The 21,233-nt window shown below is 39.4% G+C and overlaps 1 protein-coding gene across 4 annotated transcripts; it reads right to left on the bottom strand.

The window, feature by feature from the left end:
* Positions 1-11,027: 11,027 nt before the first annotated feature.
* On the bottom strand, positions 11,028-19,709 carry LOC147331299 (uncharacterized). 4 transcript variants are annotated; one of them, XM_086293535.1, is made up of 6 exons: positions 19,531-19,709; positions 18,796-18,868; positions 14,761-14,937; positions 14,523-14,678; positions 13,404-13,496; positions 11,028-12,395 (listed from the first exon to the last, which is right to left on the bottom strand). In XM_086293535.1, the coding sequence occupies exons 1-6, from the start codon at positions 19,614-19,616 to the stop codon at positions 12,078-12,080; spliced, it is 903 nt and encodes a 300-aa protein (XP_086149661.1). In that variant the 5' UTR covers positions 19,617-19,709; the 3' UTR covers positions 11,028-12,077. The 4 variants fall into 4 exon arrangements, with proteins under 4 accessions (XP_086149661.1, XP_086149660.1, XP_086149658.1 ...); XM_086293532.1 differs by having other exon boundaries at positions 11,029-12,395; positions 14,761-15,821; positions 19,531-19,590; XM_086293534.1 differs by lacking the exon at positions 13,404-13,496 and having other exon boundaries at positions 14,761-15,821; positions 19,531-19,590.
* Between the last annotated feature and the right edge of the window lie 1,524 nt (positions 19,710-21,233).

Raw genomic sequence — 21,233 nt, 5'->3', positions numbered from 1 at the left:
CATGGCTGCGACAGACTTCCCAAATCCACCTTCGCTTTTATAGCCGTGGTCTCTCATCTTGATTACACAAAGTAATTTGCAATTGCTACTCTGAAATATGAATTAAATCTGTAATAATCACATACATGTAATAGAATGTTAATAGTACATTTCCCTTTTTAAGGAAATGACCTGTATGTATCTGTGTGAAATCAATAAATGGATCAGGTGCTGCATTGTCTTTAGTTACATTGATGTTATTTATTTATGGTGAAACAGTGGTGCAATATCGCTGTTGCTTTCGTATGAATGACGCGGGCATACCTGCGTGGCCGCGATCTAATCCTGTTTACATAAAGTAAACCTGCTCCCCAGCAGGTTTACGCTTACGGCTCTGTTGCTATGACAGCAAGTCCCGGATGGGCTTCGGGGAACCGAACGATCCAGGATCACGCGAAATCGTCAACAATCTCATCCAGCTAACTCACTTAGCGCGGTACGAAGAACAGGCCCCAGATCTGTGAGTGATGATAATTTGTGCACCAATTCCTCTGACATCGTCTTATTAATCGTTAGCTTACTATGCAAACATGACAAGTGAAATCTCCCGCAGCTTAAACATGTGAGAGGTTGATCGCGCAGAGAATCGCTGAGCTTATGTGAGTCCGTGTGTAAAAGCATTTCAGTTCTGCTGAGCCAAATAAGACAGGTCAGGGAGAAGAAGTGACAGCCAAAGAAAAGCTTACCACAAAACGGAGAAGTTATGACAAATCAGACTATAAGGCAAAAAGAAAGTGCAGCTTTATGGTTTCATGGACAAAAGAATTTCTGTGGCTGCAATATGACGAGCTAAATAACCAGGGCTGCACATAAGTGGTCCGCAGGTGCGCATTCGCTGTCAAAATAAAAAACACGCACAAGGGTTAGGGTTAAATTTAAAAACTGTACTTTTGAGTTAAAATATATATTTATAATTTTAATAAATGCCAAATTAAAAAGGCATGAACATTTTTTTTGTATCGAAAAAATATCGAACCGTGACACCAAAGTATCGAACCGAACCGAACCGTGAATTTTGTGTATCGTTGCACCCCTAATATATATATATATATATATATATATATATATATATATATATATATATATATATATATATATATTAGATAGATAGATAGATAGATAGATAGATAGATAGATCACTCTTTTCCAGGCAAATGTAGAGTGCACAGTAGGTGTATAGCACGTTAATGCAAATATCTAACCAGCCAATCAAATTTCAGGAACCCAGTGCATCTAGGCATGTAGACATGGTCAAGATGACCTGCTGAATGGACTCAAAGGCAGAGCTCACAAAGGCAGACTGAAGTTTTTATTTACAGGTAGATCAGTATAATGAAAATGCACAGAGTGGCGTGGGGGATATCCAGGAAGGGGAAGGCTCCAAGGGGACTCAGGGGTGTCCACACAGGAGGGAGTCCAACTTGCAAACCAAGCCAGCAGCCATTCCACACAATCCAGATCAATGTTCCAGTGATGATTGGCCGTCTACCCACGCCTTAAGTAGGAGCCCCTAATTGCTCATCTTCCACATGTGGGGAACCAGCCACAGGTGAGTTGGGTGGAGACTCAAGAGGAGCCCTGCCTATGGACAATCTTGAACACAAAGCACAGAGAGACACACACACACACACACACACACACGCACACACACACAGAAACAGAGAATGCACTGGGGTGCCCGGGTCCTGACATGTTGAATTATGTCATGTTTTAGATTTGTTTGATCGCCCTCTCCTAGTGATGAATTCTATTTTCTTTAATTACCCGTTTTTCCTTTTTTCTCCCTTTTGTCTTTTTGTCACGCCAGAATTTCTATACCTTATTTATTGTTTCACTTTGATCTCTTAAATGTTTCATTTATTGTTTGTTTCTGATCTTGTCCTGTGAAGCATCATCATCATCATTATTATTATTATTATTATTATTATTATTATTATAATTATCATCATTATACCCAATAAACCCACCACACACTAAGACAGTTGACTACAGTTATTCGACTATTCGACTTTACACATGTGGTTCTATAAAAATGGGACAGTCTTCATACAGGAAGTTGCAAGCGTGACGTCAATGATGTGTTAGTAACAGCTGGAAACTGTAGACTGTTGTGAGTTCCATTTATGTAAATGCTGACAGGCAACAATTTAATCACAACACAAGTGTGTTCAAAGGTGGATTCCGAAGAACTAAATCTTTCACAAGCCAAGCTGCTGTGATAATTCATGTAAAATATGCTTTTCTTTTTTTTTTTAACTTCTTTCTTTAAGGGCCATTCTTAGATTGGAGATGTGTTTAATCACATAAATGGACACAAAATCCAAAAACATATATCTACATACAGATAATCAGTAGTATTCATCTTCATATACTGAATATTTATTTGGTGGGTGGCTGACAGACAGACAGACCAACTGAACTGAATTGAACTATATTGCTTCCTGTTCACAATAGCAGGTGGCACGATGGTCCCCGCAGAGCTCAAAATTGGACACATTTAAAGTGCTAGTAGCTTAAATTATCTCGTGATTCGATGTGACGTAAAACAATGTAACACTCTGCAGTCTGACACAGCCCTCTGGTTGCCTGTTGACTCAAACGTCTCACACATATGCCTAACAGGTTTTTGTTTTTTGTTTTAATTTTTTTAATGAGACCAGAGACGTTTTTTACCACACGATTTCATGCGTTGATTTAGGCCTTTAGAAAAGGCTTCTAATGAGTGTCCCAGATTTCAGCCTGAGCTTTCCCACATTAAGAACTGTGCACCATCTTTTAGCACTATGGCTGCAATTTCTTCTCTGTGTGTCTGCGCATCTGCTTTTTCAGATATGATTAGAGAAAAACCTCAAAGATTTCAGAATGGTCTTGGGTGCAGATTATGTTATAGGCTATTTACTTTTCTCTATGACATTAAATCACTACATTTAGAGGTACGCATAAAATTATGTTATCTATATTCTTGGATTCACTCATTTGCACTACTTTTGCAGCCTGTAAACCTGAAATAACTACATGAAAGCTACTTTTGGTGGCTTTGCTCCCTTATTCACAGGAGTCACCACAGCGAGTATCATACCATACAACTCTAATTATAAAGCACTTTAAAACAGCCACAGGAATACCCTTTTTCTGTACAAAGAAAGGGAATAAATACATTGAAAATGATAAAAAAAAAATAAAATAAAAACAACACTGATAGAAAGAACTACAATATAAAAATAACAAGTAAGATCAGTGCCTGTGTCACGGTCTCGCTGGCAGACCGTGGGGATGTGGGGAAAGGAGGACCCAAAATGCAGGACTCTACAGTGCAACAGTGTTTATTTACAGTGGTGACAATCCGAACAACAATAAATCCCCCCGTGCGATCCCAACTCCTGTTCCGTGTCTTCTCCTTTATCCCGTGCTCCGTGCTCTGTCTCCGTTCCCTGTGTACTCTCCGTGTGCTGCCTCCTGGTCGCCACAATTCCTCCTGAGGAAACACGTATACCAAAGGCAGCCGTGAGTACAAAACCTAACAGTAGACTTGCACTAACCTTGCACAATACACTTAAGACTGACGGGAAGTCGCTCAACGATCCAGCGTCGAGGAGCTCTCAGCCACACTGTTTTGAAGCTCCTCTGACGAGGCTTGATCGGCGCCAGGTGTGTGTGGATTCCTGGGTGGGACCGGTCAGCTGGCAGGGCCACACCCACCAGGCCTAAAAGTGCCTGCCACGACCGCACCCTCACACACACACAAGCACACACCCCTAAACACCTGACAGTACACCAACACGGAAAAACAGGACAGCAGACACAACCATAATAACAACAACCACAATAATAATAATAATAATAATAATAATAATAACTACAATAGTAGTCCACACTGCTCACGGACCCCGAATCCCTGGAACTGGGTCCGTGACAGCCTGATTCTGGATCAAAAGCCCAAGAGTATAAATGCATTTTAAGATGAGTTTTCAAAATGGACATTGTAGACCGATGTCTAACATTTAAACAAAATTAATCCACAACTTAGGGACAACCATGGAGAATGCTCTGTGGTTTTTGTATATGTAGGAGCAACTGGTCAGACGTCCTGAGAGCTCAGACAGTTCAATTCAGTTGAATGCAATTCTATTTATATAAAACCAAATCACAACAACAGTCGCCTGAAGCAGCTTTACCCAATAAGAGTGTAGGGGTAACGCAGCAGAGGTAAGCCTTTTCAGCGCTGCATTACCCTTCCTACCCTTCCTCATGTAACCCCAGAGAGATTTGTATTTCTTCCTGGGATTAAACTGAGGATGTTTCATTTATTAGGTGAATGTGTAAACCACTACTGGTCTTTATCTTTATTGCAGTCAAAAAATTTGACCAATAAAGCTGTTTCTAATTCTAGCTTTTCCCCCCCTACACATCAGCCTTGTTGCTCTAATAACACTGTTTGTTTTCCAGCTACGTTTAATTTAAATTTAAACCTTTTATCCCAATGAGAGAATATTTATTGTAAGCTTTACATTACATTTATTAATTGCCAGTATTCTTACTCATCTTAAGGCTCAGGAGTTGTCAGTAACAGTCTGAAGCTGAATAGGAAATTGACTTTGTCTTCGCCACCTCGTCTCTCTACTCAAAAAGTCGACCTTGGATCAGATGTGATGCATATGAAAAAGGAAACGAGCCACTGTGATTCCTGTATCACTCTTTTTATTTCTGTATCTTCGATTCTTGCACATATCTTTTCTCTCTCCTCTGTCTCATATCTATCTCTGGTTATACACCTCAAACAATCTCTCGCAGACTGAAGTGGGTTTTCAAATTTTTAACGTCTTTCATGGAAATATGTGTATATAAAAGCAACAATATAACCAAACAGGACGCTACACTGTATGATTTACTTACCAGCACACTTGTAATTAGAAAACACTTAAATGTCACATTTGAAATGCTCAGCATCCATCACTAAATCCATGGCAAACCATTTTTTTAATCATTATGCAGCCACATTAAATTGATTGCAGCTTCATCGAACTGCATTGCTAGGATAAGCTGTACTTAAAATTTACTGAGAAACGTGGCCTGTGCTTCGCTGAGGCTCCTTTTTCATTCTCAGTGGCAGGGGGGCAACTGCAGCGATCACTCTTTTCCAGGCAAAGTCTAAATGGTTTATTTTTTTATGAGTGTCGTTGCACAAAATGAGGCCTTCCACAAATATGTGAAGCCATTCTTCACCCATGCTTCTCTGTGCAATCTGAAAGGGAAAATTAAAAAAAAATGGTGATAATTTTACTATTCTTTTACTATTGCTACCCAACTGGCTTCTATGGACAGTACTGTCAAACAAGTTGTATTATTTCAGCGAGATGTTTCACCTGATGAAAAATGAAATGATCTCAGTATTACGGTAAGAACTTCTAACAAGCAGTTACATATATAATGTGAAATTAATTTGCATCTTCGCAATCATGATAATCTAAAGACTTTATTGATACATCTGTGCCTAAAGATGTAAACTGTAAAAGTGTTAACACCACACACCCTAGCTGAGAATCTGGGTCAGCAACGGCTGATGGAGTTAAGTATTTGCTCATACCTATGTGCCCCCCTTTTGCCTCTTAACCCCAATCTTCCAGGTCCCATGGTGGCTGTAAATGGTGTGCAAGCTTAAGACTTTACATATTTAATGGATTTGCACTTGGCCCACTTCTCCCAAGGAACAGAAAGGGGTAGTTGTTTTGTTGATAACTCAAAAAACAAAGCCCACAAGTATCAGCAGAGAAAGAGGTTTCGTTCCCCCCTGTTTTAAGCGTCCGTGCTAAGCTAGGCTCACCATCTTCTGGCTCCAGCTTTAAGTTCAGTGGACAGACATGAAAGTCATGTGGAGCTGATTTCTTTAACCTTGTTCAGGAGAGCATGGAGCTGCTTATGGTGACGTGTTTAAAAATGATTAATCTGATCATTAAGCAATGGAACTGAAAGTAAGTTTGCACTCAGAAGCGCTCCATCGTCATTGGTTTCATAGTTTAAAAAAGCAGGCAGAGGACAAAAAAGACAAACTGCTTGACTGATGAAACCAGAAGACAGACAGATAATACCCAATGCTATGGCTGAACTCTTCTTGGAAGAGCAACTCGGGCAAGATCATTTTTCTTTGTGTGATGCTATTAAAAATGTATTATAAATCAGCACACAGCACGTCTTTCTGCCCCGCAGTGATCCACCCTCTCTTTTATGCATCTCCATATCTTTGTCTTCTCGCTCTGTTGTGAAGACTGGATTGGCGCCAAGAAGCTGCCACGAGCAATGAGTCCATATTGTTAACTCCCACATTAAGATATTAATACATCAGTGAGGATCGAGTGTGCTCTTATTATCAACCACTTAATTTTTTTCAATCAATTGTATATGAATCAGACTGTTATTAATCATAATGTAATGTATACAGTCACATACTTTCTTGCGGAGCGCTGCTGCATATATTATCGAGCTGCTTCGTGTGGTTTACAACAGAGTGAAGGACTGTCAGTGTCATAATGGGCTTTACACTAAGTATTGAAGTGAATGTAATATTTCTGAAAGTGTTCTCAAGGTACTGCTTTTCTCTACCGGAGCCTGTCCCAGCTATCATAGGCTGAGAGGCAGGGCAAACCATGGACAGGCTGATGGCCAACCATTTACACTCACACCTACAGCCAATTTAGAATGACTAAACCTAACGACATGCATGTGTCTGGACTGTGGGAGGAAGCTGGAGTAGTGGAGAGAACATACAAGTTCTTAGACCAGGAACCCAGGACCTTTCTGCTGTCCGGCCGAAGGCGCTAACCACTGTGCCACCCAAAAGATTATTACACATAATGGCACTGTTACGGCCGGGACCGTTTCAGACGCGTGACAGGACTCAAACGCAAGACGCCGAACAGCTCGTAAATATATTTTAAGAATAATGTTTAATGTGCACACAAAATATTCATAAACAAAAGGTGAGCGTAGACGTTAACTAAATAATGATCTGGTCCGGGTCCGGGGATTGGACTGGAAAGCAAGTCACAAAAGGTCCAGGAAAAGGTCGGGGTCACTGTAACAGAATGCAAATGTTCAAAACATAGATAAGGAGGCATATGAATATGTTGTTTGGCTCAAAATCCTCCTTCGTACTGTGTACTTGCCAACGGAGGTCGGAGATGACATAGAGGGGGAGTAATCCGGGTGTGTAAATCCAAAAACTCCTGGCGTGGAGGCAGAGAGGCAGGTAGGTAGTTTTGGTAGTAGCCTGAGGGACTGCCAGAAGGTCCAGCATCCAAGTAGAAGCTCTTCGCCAGGGGTTTAACAGTTAGGTGTAGTGATGTTTAGCAGAGAATCTGGCGAAGAGAGATTGAGAACGCTGGCCTTATGAGTCCCCCGGCTAATTACCCACAGATGTCAACGATCAGCAAAAACACTGAGGCCCCTCCCAGGGGTGGAGACGCCGGCTCGGAGGGAGACACACTGGCACACACCCGGACCATGACAGGCACAACATATCAAATTCTTACTTTGTATTTGTATGTACATCCATCCATTTTCTTCCACTTGTCCAATTCAGAGTTGGAGAGTGTGCTGGAACCTATCACAGCTGTCACAGCTGGTGAGAGGCAGGCTACACCCTGGACAGGTTGTCAGTGTGTCTCTGGGAGAACACACAAAGACAGGCAACCTTTCAAGCTCACATTTACTCCTACAGCCAACTCAGAATCTCCAATTAACCTACCCCAATGTACGTCTCTTGGTCTGCGAGAGGAAGCTGAAGTACTCAGAGAGAACGCGCACTGACTCCACACAGAAAAGCCTCAGTTTGGATTTGAACCCAGGACCTTCTTGTTGTGAGGTAACAGTGTGCACCACTGCCCCACCCTGGTACCCTACGCTTGTGTTCTTCTGTTTAAGTAAGATTTTGATTGCACATATCGCAGCATGAACATCTCTATGCTTCTTGCATCTTTGGAAGAAGGTACATTTTGGCTATAATTGTCATAATTGACCTGATTATCCTTTATAAAATAAGATAACTTTTGAAAGATCCTTTGGAAGAACATAACCTAGCAAGGTCAATAAAGACTTCTTTTTTTGACCCAGCTACATTGCTTGATCCATATCCAAGTATCAACCGTGCTAATTATTTTTGCAACTTAAACTAATGTAATCTCTTTGTAAATATATTTGTAGCTGAAAGAGAGTTTTCATCAACATTCGATTCTTGCTTATTTTGTGATCTTAAACTGATAAATAATGAGGGGAAACACATTAAGAAAGACATGTAAAGCCAAGGTGGTTTTTAAAACAATTTTTAAACAACATTTCAGACAGTAAATATCATCCCATGCTGAGGTTTAAATGTACCATCATTAAGCATGACTGCAGAGGTGGAGTGCAAAAAGTACTTGTTGTCGTTCTCTTCTTTCTGTATTGTCTTGAGTAAAATTACAAATCCAGAATCGGTGTCTGAGTGCTGCCAGCTTTAATGTAGCATGTGTCTGAGCTGTGTGAGTATGATTGAATCACCCCAAACCACCCCTCACCCAGATTCAGCCACCCCTCATCTCTGTCATGATAAGTGTGCTTATGAGAATGTCATCTAATCTCTGTCTGCTACCTGATCAATAACTTCAGCATACAAAGTGTTTTGTTAACGCTATTAGTCACAGGCTTTAAAATCATACTATAGTTTTTTACAGTTTAAATATGCAACAATACTTTAGGCAAGACATCTTCTTCTTCACTGACAAGTTAGATTTCCAAACTAGTCATTATGTCACAAAATTATGCTCATATACACATTTTGAAATTCAGATTCAGCGTCTGGTGTCAAACTCTGCACATGCATCATTCTGCACATTGAAGCTAAAACATCGAGATGAAGTAACAGTATGCAAAGCACTTAAAAAAATCTAAGAGGGGACTTCTACAGCCTGCATAGAGTCTCAAAGCAAAAGCAAGAGTGTGTGAGTGACAGCTGCAAATGACACATGTTGTCCCTTAGCGCCAAAGGAGGGGAACATCTCCTGCAGGCAGAGACTTTTAAAGGTGAAATGAACTGTGAATGCACCAAATTAAGCTATGGATGGAGATTAATGAACAGAGAAATGACTGCACACAATTGACCTTATATTTATGGTTACTTTCACAAACTTTTTTATTACCGCTCAAGTACAGACAAACAGGACTTTAATATCACCAACCATTCCTATGTTATTACGGTGTATCCATATAAATGGCCCACCCTGTAGAAAAATTACAACTCGTACACCCATGACTTTTTTCTTTTTTTGTTAGAAATACCAGGACTTTTTTTCTGCAGAAATTATGCTGTACCAGCGATTCTTCTGAGTACAGAAAACAGTGTCATTATTATGGCCCCAGGAAAGAGAATTCACACAAGACTGTATTTCCTGAGTGCACTTATACTATGGCTATTTGCATATTGCTGATGTGTAACATCGACTTAAGCAAACAAAACAAAGACTTCCAAGCACAAGGAAAGTGGTGCATTGGTTTTGGATAGATAGCTTTTTTTTTATCTGGTTTTGTTGTTTTTGCTGTTGTTGTAATATACTGTAAGACCTTATTGTCATCCACAGATTTAGAATGGCTTAAAATTTGTTCATTAAGTTCCAATATAGTTAAAAAATGACAATCATATCAAACTGCAGGATTTTGCATTCGGAGACATAGTTCATTCCTCGACCTCCCCACCCTTCCATGCACAAATGTGGAAAGCATGAGTTCAGGAGGTGAGCAGCAAGACCCCTGTATCAGTGCAATCAGTGATAACAGACGTGACACTGATTTAAGTAGACACAATATGAAAGGTGGAGGTGCTGTTGAGGTCGAGTTCCAAAGTGGCTTGGAGATATATGTATCTAATGTGCACTATGTGCGATGTATGATAAGGTGAGCTAAGACCAACCTTTATTAGTCCCACACGTGGGAAATTTTTTGGTCACGGCAGAAAGTACAAGATGAGAGCAGTAAAAATTAAGAAAAGGAAAAAACCCAATAGAATGGAATAGTATGGAAAGGACGCTTAGCAGGACCAGTGCTGAGAGCAGCTGATCTACTGGGAACTGCCAGTGAGAAATTAGACAGGTTGTGAGCTGATTGAGCTGATTAATGATGTATGAAAAGAGAAAAAAAATGAGATCGCCAATGCCTAAAAATTTACTTTGAAGGGTCTCTTTGGTAGTACTGCTAAGAACACACAGACAAGTGAAATATAACAACAGACCTCAATGAAAAAGTGTTTTTATAAGGAATTGAGGCGGAGAGGCCCAGGATTGTTCTTTAACAACATTTTACACTTTATTGGCTCAGGATGGGGCTTTTCAATGTAAAACCATGATGTTAACTATATCTAGTAGCCATGATTGTTAGATAAATGTAGTAGGGGTAAAATGTATGATATTTCACCCTTTAATATAGTGAAGTAGAGGTGGTGGCATAAAATTAAGATAAGTGAAGTACTTGCTGCCCACCACTGGCTGCAGGCTCCATCTTCACTCTGTGTTAGATTCTGGCACTTGAACTGAATATTGAGCTCCTCTCCACCCTGCCAATGCAATCAGTGATCATCACGCACACACTCAAAAAAAATAAAACATTAGATTTACTTAAAAAAGTTATGTCAAGTGGTTCCACACAACTGCTTTAAGTAACTTTTAAGAAATGTTGTTACTTAGTTTGAACTCAATACTGTTAAGTTAGATTTACGTAAGTGTATTGGCTAAATGTAACTTAATTGCAATGCTTAGCTGATACTTATCTTTGTTGCTTTAAGCCTACATAACTTGTTTAGGCAATATCTTTGTAATACTGTTACTTAGCTGGTACATAACTTTTCTGCTTTAGAAGGACATAACCTGGTTAGGTAGTATCTTTGTAAAACTGTTATGTAGCTGCTACATAACTTTGTTACTTTTGAATTATATAAAATTGTTAAGTAATTTCTATTCAATACAATTACAAATAAATCATTTACACTGGTTACTTCCATACAAAATAGCAAAGTTTCTTAAAAGTTACTTAAAGCAGTTATGTGGAACCACTTGACATAACATTTTTAAGTAAATCTTAGGGAGATCTTTTAGGAAGAAATGAAGACAGCACCCAAATTATCAAACACAATCCTGCCTTTAATAAGCACATTCAGTGCATATAAAATACTTTTTTCCAAGCACAACAGCTTAACACAAAGTGCAATCAATGCAACTTGTTACAAATTCCAAGTGAATATTTTGTGCAGAAAATGTAGATCAGTATAAAGTGCTAACCAACTTGTCGTCAAACTAAAATGATTTAAAAAAAATGATCCAACAAAGTCCTGTCTTTACTAAGCACATTCAGTGCATATTAAATACTTGTTGACAGACCGAAAAGACTGTAGAGCCGTAGCTTAACACAAAGTGCAATCAATGCAGACAACTTGTTACAACTTTAACTAAATACTTTGTGCATAAAACAATATTTTACTTCAAAGATCAGTGAAGTGCTAACCAACTTGTCTTTCAACTGGTCCAGAAAGCATCCAAATTATCAAAAAAAATCCTACATTTTACAGGACGTTTCAGGAATTATTTTCAAACACTGATAAGCATGAAAGAGCAAACTAAACTCATTTAAAACAGTGAAAATTGGCTGTTTTGTTCAAAAACTGTACTGTAAAACAGTGCTACTCAGTTTTTCAAGTTATGGTTACATCCCAAGTTGCAGACAGCTGCCAAATGTCACATTCTTTGAAATATCAAATCACAGCGGCCTAACCGCTAGAACTTTTTAAAATGTCTGTCATTTTCTGTATGTTGTCAAGTAGCAGTAGAAGAAGTGCAACACCAATTTTTTAAGTAACAATATTTTGCTAAAATGCAAATGAACATATTGTTCTCTAAAACTGGTGAATGTTCCCAAGAAACAGTACTGACAATGAAAAAAAGTGTTTATGAACAACTTAACTATACCTGAACGTAAAGCATTCAAACTAAGTTAAGCAATAAGGGCCTCCCGCTTCCTCCTCTTTATTCAAGGAGTTTGTTTCTGAGCACTTGAACTTTGTTTGATAGCTTCTTAGCATCAAGTCCCATCAGTACTTTCTGAAAAAACTCAAAAGTGTACCTGAGGTTGGATGGGTAGCTCATGTTTAAAGTGTAGATCAGGCCGAACAACAACACAACAGCAGTGGCAACATCAGGAAGATCTCTGAGCACAGCGACACCCTCAATTATGATACCAATGTCTTCTGCCGGGTCAAGGTCACGCTCTCCTTCTGGTTTGATGACGTAGATGCCAATGAGCGTCTTCTCCATTTCACTTTCGGCCTCATGGAAGTCCACATCCTAAAAAAATTAACAAGTAAATAAACATAATAATACAAGTTGCAGGGTTTCATATCAATTAAAGGGATATTCCACCCAAAGTGGAAATTTGTCTATTACCATAAATTGCCAAGAGTTAGATAAGTGAGAAAAAAGCATTTTGTAACCAGCACAGTACATTTCTGATCTTATACCCATTGTTCCTGGTGAGCTCAATAATCATGTCGACTGCAAATGAAAAGTAAAAAGTAACACGACGGATTTGCAGGAGGAGGCGATTTAGACTTGGGCCTACATTACGGTTACGCCAAAGCACCCTGTAACCCGCCATGGCATAGCACTTGGATACAACAACAGTGGTTGAAAAAGCCTCTGGTTTCCATAAATAAACACATATTCGAATATCCATGCACCATGCAGCGGCGGCTTACAGTGTTGTATGTGGTAACCATAATGTATTCCCAAGTCTAAATCTACTCCTCCAAATCCTTCAAGTTACTTATTACTTTTCATTTAAAGTCGACATGATTATTGAGCTCACCAGGAATAATTCGTACCATTAAAGAGTCATTTGCAACCAAAATGCTTATAGTTCCCATTCACTCTATTTTTTAAATGCTAGGCAAAAGCAAATAGACTGCTGCCGGATCAGGAGAATTATTGCACTGGTTACAAAATTATTTTTTCTCACTTATCTTACTCTGGGTAATATGGTAATAGACCAATTTTCACTTTGGGGTGGAATATCCCTTTAAGCTGCAAAACAGTAGACAGCTCAGAGCGAGATGAGAGGTGTTGGTCCATCATCTAGATTACACGGCAGAACAACAAAGCAGAAAGACAGTACACTCAGCCCACATTACACCCCAACTGTAATGGCAAGGGTCACTCCCGCATAAGCTTGTGCTTTTATATCTCCAATAATGTTCTAATTTTAACTTTTTGTTATAATCTAATGAATGTGTGTGAGGAAAAATTACCGTCAGTTAAATTTTTATTACTGGAAATTGTTTCTATTTGATTACTTGCCTGATATTCTTTGATCAAGCTGTTCGGATCTTCATTGAGGTAGACTGCAAGTCCTTTCAGCGTACACACTCTTCTCATTGCAACTGTGTCGTTCTGTAAAACATAAAAGCAAATTTTACTTAGCTGAACTTTAAAGACATTTTCAGTTAACTTCAGCAAAATAAATGTATATAATGCTTTGAGAAGAAAAGTCCATGACACACTACAGAAGAACAACAAAATTTAAAATAAAAAAAATTAAGGAAAGAAGGAACATTATCATTTGAAAAAATGTGACGAGCAAAAAAAGGTAACCACAGGATCCCAAAAAAAAAAAAACAGAAACCCGACCAAAAACAGCAGCATGAAGAATCCAGTGAGGAAGAGGATGAACAAGAGGTCACACCAAAGCCAGCCTGAACAGAGGATTTTTTTTTTAAAGTAAACCACTGAGTCCACTGATCTAAGGCTTAGGAGGAGAGTTCCAGAGTTTGGGGGCCACAGCAGCAATGATCTGTCACTTTTGGTCTTTAGACTGTTGTGCACTACCAGGCTTTGATCACTGGACCTCAGGGACCTGCTGGGGGTGTTGGGACTGAGAAGATCTCCATTGTATGATGGTGCTTGTCCATGTAAGGCCCTAAGGACCAGAACCAGGATCTTGAAATGAACCTTGAAGTTGACCAGCAGCCAGTGACGCTGGAAGAGAAGCGGGGTGACGTGGGTGTGTTTGGAGGACTTGAACAGGAGGTTTTGCAAGGACAAATGAAAAAACAGTTGTAGTACTAAGCTCAGAGACCTCCCTTTATCCCGTCTTGGTTTGAAAGGTGCCTGATGGCAGTTTATTCTAGCTTCAGCTTTTCTACTGTAAATGCCAAAATTCTCCCCAGGGAGCCGCGGCAAATCCCGTTTTGGAAACGCTACTGTCCTGTAAAAACAGCTTTTAATTCTGGCAATTTTTTTTATAAAGTATCCAAATCAACTTAAAACTTTATTACTGTGACAACACTATCATGAAAAGGACAAAGAATAAACAATCCCATAATACCAACATTAAACTTTACCTTACAATAGAAGGAGACAACAAAATCATATGTATTAAAAGAGGGAATGAAGCATTGAAAAAAATTAATTCCAAACCTCATCAATTGCAGCCATGATTTCTGTGATCTTGCGTCCAGATGTTCCTCCCTTGTTTCTGAAGACTTTGGTCAGTTTGGTTGTGTTGTTGTCCAGCTGTGCCATAAATGTGGATGTTAGCGGGATCGTAGTGATGCGCTGGAATTCAGCATTTATCTGTAAAATAAACAAATGTTTAGCGTGATGGGTTTAAAATATTGCATGTGGAGTGCATTTGCAGATCAACTGATTCAGTTACCTCACGTGGAGAAAAAAGAGCTGGCCATCGGCTTTTAAAGTCAGCTACGAAGGGCATGTCCTGAAGAATTTCTTGCCTCCGGTGAGGAAAGGTTTGGGCCATTTTTGCTTTGATGGTTTCATTGTTGTTCTTCTTCTTGAACTCTGAAAGCAGCACCAACCTTTCTTCTTCCTGACTCTCTCGGGTTTCTCCAGCTGGATAATCAGGGCAGAAATTCACCTCTGCTCTCCTGGGTTTCTTGACTTGGTTGGGATGCACATTACTGTTCCCTCTTCTTTTGAGAGAATTGATGACCAACTCACTACACCCTAAGTTCTTCAGTTTTCCACGATAGTTTGACATTTTATACTTCAAACTGATCTTCCATGCAGAAAATCCAGTTTCTGAACCCTTCTCTTTCAAGCATGGATGCTTTACAACCAAAGCTTGGCAAACATCACTAAGATTGCTGTCTGAAGGGTAAGCTTTGTACTTCATAATTTCTGAAGACAAGCTCTCTAAAATGTCAGACTTGAGCTTTGGTTTTAGGGTTAAAAGTGTTCCATTGGCTTGGAATTCCTGGTTGCCTTTTGTCAATTGCAGCTCTACATCGAAGCTAAACTCAGGTATGCGAAAGTCCAGTGGCCAGGCTTCTGATCGCAGCGTGGAGTTTGCTGAGCTCGAGGAGCTTGATGACCTGGATTCTGGCGATGACAGTATATCTGTGTCATAATCAGGGTTGTGGCCAGAGCAGGGGCTACCCAAGTTAAATGAGGACACACTGCTTTCATTACTACCAGTGGATGTTTCTGGAACACCTGTTTTAATCACTTTTATTTTGTCCATGTCTTTTAGATCAAATGTGGATGTCATGTTAAGGAACTGATTAAAATCTGTGTCCATGTACTGCAATCTGAACTGTTCAGAAACTCCGCACTGATTTTCAATCTCCGCTTTGAGCTCGTTAACATTCTTTGGTATCCCCAAAGGAAGGGTTAACTTGAGTGCGTTGTTCTCCCCCAGGATTATCAGAAGCTTTGTTGGGGCTGTCATTTCTGATGTCCCAATCTCCAACTGTTACTCTAAAAAATAAGTGCAAGAACATGAGCAGGTGGTTCCCAAACTTCAGTACATGTTACATTTTTTTAGTGGTATTCAGAATTTTGCAGCACAATTTTTTTTCTAGTATTTTTACAAGGCTTGAAACATATCCGAGTAGATTTAAGTTCTGGTCCAACTATTTTTAAGAACCAAACTTTGAGAAGAACTGCTATACAGCACAAAAATTAAATCGGCAACATGGACATTAAAATTACCTGAACAGTGTATGTATCTCTTTAATGTAACCATGCGAGAAGCTCCGACTTGGTAGTCACAAAGTGGATAACAATCCATGCAACAAGAACCAAGAACATATATAACTGCACAAACGTGTAACATAACTGATGCCTAGTTCTGAGTTTTATGTAATAAATAATGCAAAAGTATTGGGCTGTTCACATTTAAAAAATCTTCCATGAGAGATTTTTATTGTAATTATGCACATTTTTGGTTTCAATGTGCAACAAGAGAAATTTCCTTTGGAGATGGGTCAATTTTGAAGGATCCATAGTGTTCAGTGTACCACGAGCTCAGTTTTTTTACTATAAACACCAACGAATCTGCCAAAATACACATCTGCAGGATTTCAGCAAACTCTGGCAGACCCCCCAGTGATCCATGTACTATTAACATGCCCTTCCTGTAGTAGATGCCTGCAACAGACACACTCTGGGCAAGGCTAACTACAGCTGTGTCAGGGTACTTTTCAGCAAGACAATGTGCAATTTCACGTTTGAGAAGTTCTACTGGGACTGCCGAGACTCGTGAAACCTCAAAAGTGGCTTTGCTACAGCCTGATGAATGCATGTAATGGCCAATCATGAGCTGGTGTTTGGTTGACAAAGACAGGGTTATGTTTTTGAAGCAGTTTGTGTGTCTAGCAACTTTTTTAAAAAATGTGTGCTTTGCCTCGAATCTGATTGTCCATAATAAGGCAAGTGGACCAAAATGGCGAATTATTGAGGGATAATGAGCCAGAAAGTGATGTTTTGGCAATGGTCTTCTATCTGGGCATACTTCTTTGTACCTTTGATGGTGGTCTAAAATCTTACTCTCCAGGTATGCAACTGAGTCACTGTTATGAACAGGACACACAACAAGCTCAACAATATCCTTCAAATCTAGTAGAAGTTCCCAAGCTGGTTCGTTTTCAGGTATGTGTTGTCCAATAATAAGTGGCAGAAGTCTTAGTAAACACCAATTTTCATGTGCATTGCCACCAACAGTTTTTTTACTAAGAAAATTGTGAGGCAATTTCTGAGGGCGATTAGTCTGATCCCCTCCTTTGTAGGGAAATGACTGAACAAGTCTATTTAGATTTTCAAAAGTGATGTACTTCTTGCCTATTAGTATTCGAAGGCACTCAGCTATCTCAAAAGGCACAATACCTTCAAAAAGGTCATGTGCAAGATCAGGGGGGAATCCTGTAGTGACCTTGAAGAAAGACAGACTGTCTGCTAAGACACACGAGCTTTTCACACCACAACAAGCTACCCCTGTCTCACGTGCAGTTGCTATGTACACGATGGAGCTCCTCAGTTCTCAGAGAAAAGTCACTATTTGTAGCTTTTGATTCAATTTCTGAGCGTGTAGCAGTACAAAACCTGCAAAAGTAATCTCCAGAAAAACTTTCCACAAAACCGGCCAATCCATGAGCTCCGAGGCTGTCTGCCACTACATATTGGACAGTGCCTTTAAAGTTGACCCCTAAATTGTCAATGAACACTCCCTGCTGCTCTAAAATGACAAGGTCTTGCAAAAGTGGCTCAAATATTTTTGAATAGCCAAAGGTCCTAAGGTCCTCACTTTTGCACAAGAGAGCCAAATAAATAGAAGAGAGGGATGAATGACTACCTGGTGGCAAGTTACCTAAAATCCAGTAAACTGAGCAAAGTTTATGCTTTTTCCGTGATGTCCCCAATGGATTGCAAATTTCGAAATCATCAACATAAAGACAAATAGAGATTCTTAGTTCACCGCCTGAGAAAAACTCATTATTTTTGAAAATGTAGACCATCTTTATATGATGTATACTTTTCCTTATTTACAAAAGGATTCTGATTGTGGCTAGTGACAAATTTGTTCAGTATGTTTTCTTGTTTAAATATCTGCTGTAATGATTTTAGAATAGGAATATACTGAAAGGTCCTCTTGCTTTGGGAGTCGAGAATGTATTCAATTGGATCAATTACTTCAAAATGTTTTCTGTAATACTGTCTGCGTTTGAAGGCAGTGGCAAGTGTGCCGTCCTTTTCTATGGCTTTTAACAAAGGGTTAAAAGAAACTGCCTTTGTCAGTTCTTCAATAACAGGCTGGTCTAGACAAAGGTTATGATTCTTGAGTATGTCTACAATTACTTGATTTGTCAAAGGCACTGATGCACAGCTTATCAGGTAGTGCAATTCTGAAAGCAACTCGTCAATTGCTATGCTGGGAACATGAAAATAGTTTTCCAACTTAAGTAAAAGAGATGCAAAATTAAGTTCTATTACATTTGCCAAATCTTCAGTCTCACTTGTAGTTGTATCGTGATCAATATTTGCACTTATGTCCTCTTCTACAATAGTGTCTGTACTGTCATCAGCTGATGTTTGGCCTACAATAGTGTTAGCAATACCGATTTTAAAGTCTTTTAAGGTATAAGGATTGTGTTTCCTATTTCGATGAGACTTGAATGTACCATAGATATTTGTTTTGAAAGAACAACCCTCAAACATGCAATGCACAGTCTCGTTACATTTTAGATGGTTGTTAATGTGAGAAAAATACTCCTGCTCCGAAGCTATGTTGCAGCAGGAACACAAATGGCAGTTAAATGTTGCCAAACTCACAGACTTGTCTAGAGTTCTTTGGGTATGTGATCTGCTTAAGTGGCTATGTAGAGCATTCCATGTTTTGAAAACACAGACACAATCAGAATAGGCACATGGATACTGCTGTCTACTATGAACTAACCTGTAGTGTTTTAATAACAGAGCTCGTGATGACACCACTTTTTTGCACAATTTGCACTGCCACATCAACGTATCTGGGGGAGAAGCACAAAAGACATTTTCATTACACTGTCCCTGAAAAAACTAAATAATTTGCACATTGTTAATGTTTCATATTAATCAGTTTTATTTTTAATATTGTATGCTACAACAATGAATTTATTGATCTACATCATCACCACTGCATATTGTGTAAATGTGTGTGTAATCTGACATTAAAAGTCGAGTGAGAAATCCCATGGACATTGTACAACATTAATGCAGTTCATCTTACACCAGCTTACTAAATGCTTTCTGCAAGCTACATCAAAACGTAAGCTGAAATATTAGACAGAAAATACACCCTAACCTGTCTGCTAGCGAGGAGCGCTTCTCCACTGTTGTTGGCTAAAGTGCAACGCAGTCAGGCGTCCGAGTATAAACTTGGCGCGAAAGTGCGTGCCGGACCGAATGCGCTGCCTGTACCGACGCATACCGACGCTAGCGCTACACTACATTTGGGCTGAAAACAGAGCTTTGCTATTGCAATGGAGTCCCCTCCAAAATCATTTGGAAACTCACGTGCAGCAAGTCCACGTTAGCAAACCTTTACCGGGCAAAACCCTGCCTGTAGTCTTTTCTTAGTAGCACTTGCGACATTAACTGACGTGTGAACATATATATGTAGACGGGCTTTACAAGAAAAATGACTTCTTACCTGATTTTTGGACAAAAATGCGGCTGAACCAGTCCACATGGCGAAGAAATAGCAAGCTTGAGAAAGAGGGTGGTGCGCATGCGCATTGGCCCTTATTTAGGCGGGCTCTGCACGCAGCAGTATGTGCAGAGGGACAAACCTGTGAATTTACTCAACAATGTTACGTTGACACAGTTCAATGACTTTGTGTAACAACAAAAAGTAACAACATTTCATTAAATTTGCACAAACACTTTAAGGATTTTTGCAAAATCGAGTTTATTAAGAACAAACAACAAAATCTACTTTAGTAAAAGCAGAGATAGGCTGAGTTCATTTTTTTGAGTGCATGCTGAGAGGAACAATATTCCGTCTCTGAAGAAAGATCTGAAGGTCTAAGCATTCTTTTGGCAGATTTGACACTTAACCAGATTATGTTGTGATTCAACATTGTGTCATTCTCTCTCATCTGCATTGGCAACAATAAAAACAATTTCTCCTCTGGCTTCTTTTTCTTCTCGGCTTTGTATTGCTGTTCCTTGTAGGCTATGCCAGTAACTGTTAAAGCTTTAAATGTAAACCTATGTTTAGAATTTGGCCGAGACGTCCTTTCATTTCTGGCAATGACTGTACGAAAGCTGCTCTTCCTGTTTGAACAGGCACAAAAATGACATAGCACCTTTCCAAATCTTAAAACACATAACAGCAATAACAGCAGAGGGGTAATTTTCTCTCAGCTGGAGCCGTGCTGCTGTCCGCCCTGCAGTAAAGCTTTCTTTGGAGATTCTGACTGAAATTTAACACCTGTGAACACAGTTAACCGGATCATATACAAAGGTTACAAAGTAAAAGTGTGCAGTAAAAGAAAGAATCCCTGCTTATTCCCTGGACAACTGACTCTTCAACCAAAACAGATACTCTGCTCCTTTGCTTTACATATATTACTGCTATTCACAGCTCAATAGTGACAGTTCTTCAGGGAACTGCCAGCAATTAGTAAAAAGGAATGATGAAAGCGTTCCTTTCACCCTCAATTGCTCTTTGATTGCAGCCTGCGGCTTTATGTAGAGATACAGAAAGGTAAGGGCTCCTTCTAGTGGCTTGTTCAAGAAGTTACATGTAGAAGCAATTCAATAATTATTGTCACGCTGCTAAAAGAAGCACAAAAATACTCATGTTACCAATATGTGAGAAATGGAATATAACTTTCACACGCTGTGTATCTGTATGCCCTCGGAGAACCTTTTAAGTGTAGAAGGATATCACATTTTAATTATGATTCAACTGTAGTGCCCACATTGTGACACAGAGGGGTGCTGGTGTGGTGTTGCACTGCATTTCCCGAACGGCAAAGTGATGCTGATGGAAGCAATGCCTCCCTACACTTTCTACTTACCTCAGCAACTGCGCAATAGTTTTACAAGCTTCTGAATAAGTAGTTGGTGTAGGAATGAGATGGCGCTGCAGTAATGCATTAAAATTTGCGTGTATACTAACTGAAGATTGAAACGTGAACATAAATAACACTTTATCATTCCATTTGTGAACAAAGTGGGGAAAAGAGATGCTAAAGTTACAAGCAGACGACTTAATATTGATCTTGTGGTCTCGTGACTGAATAGCATAAAACCTACAAAATAATTTTATTAGTTAATTATGATTATTACCATCATCGTTATTATTAGCAACTGCTATTTAATCAGTAAATCACGTGGCAGCAGTTG

Source organism: Aulonocara sp. 'chitande type north' Nkhata Bay, linkage group LG5 (genome assembly GCF_057382095.1).
Source record: "Aulonocara sp. 'chitande type north' Nkhata Bay isolate Kocher_YH1m ecotype deep benthic linkage group LG5, A_spYH_male_GT1.1, whole genome shotgun sequence".
Lineage (NCBI taxonomy): Eukaryota > Metazoa > Chordata > Actinopteri > Cichliformes > Cichlidae > Aulonocara > Aulonocara sp. 'chitande type north' Nkhata Bay.
This window is presented reverse-complemented; position numbering and strand designations above follow the sequence as displayed.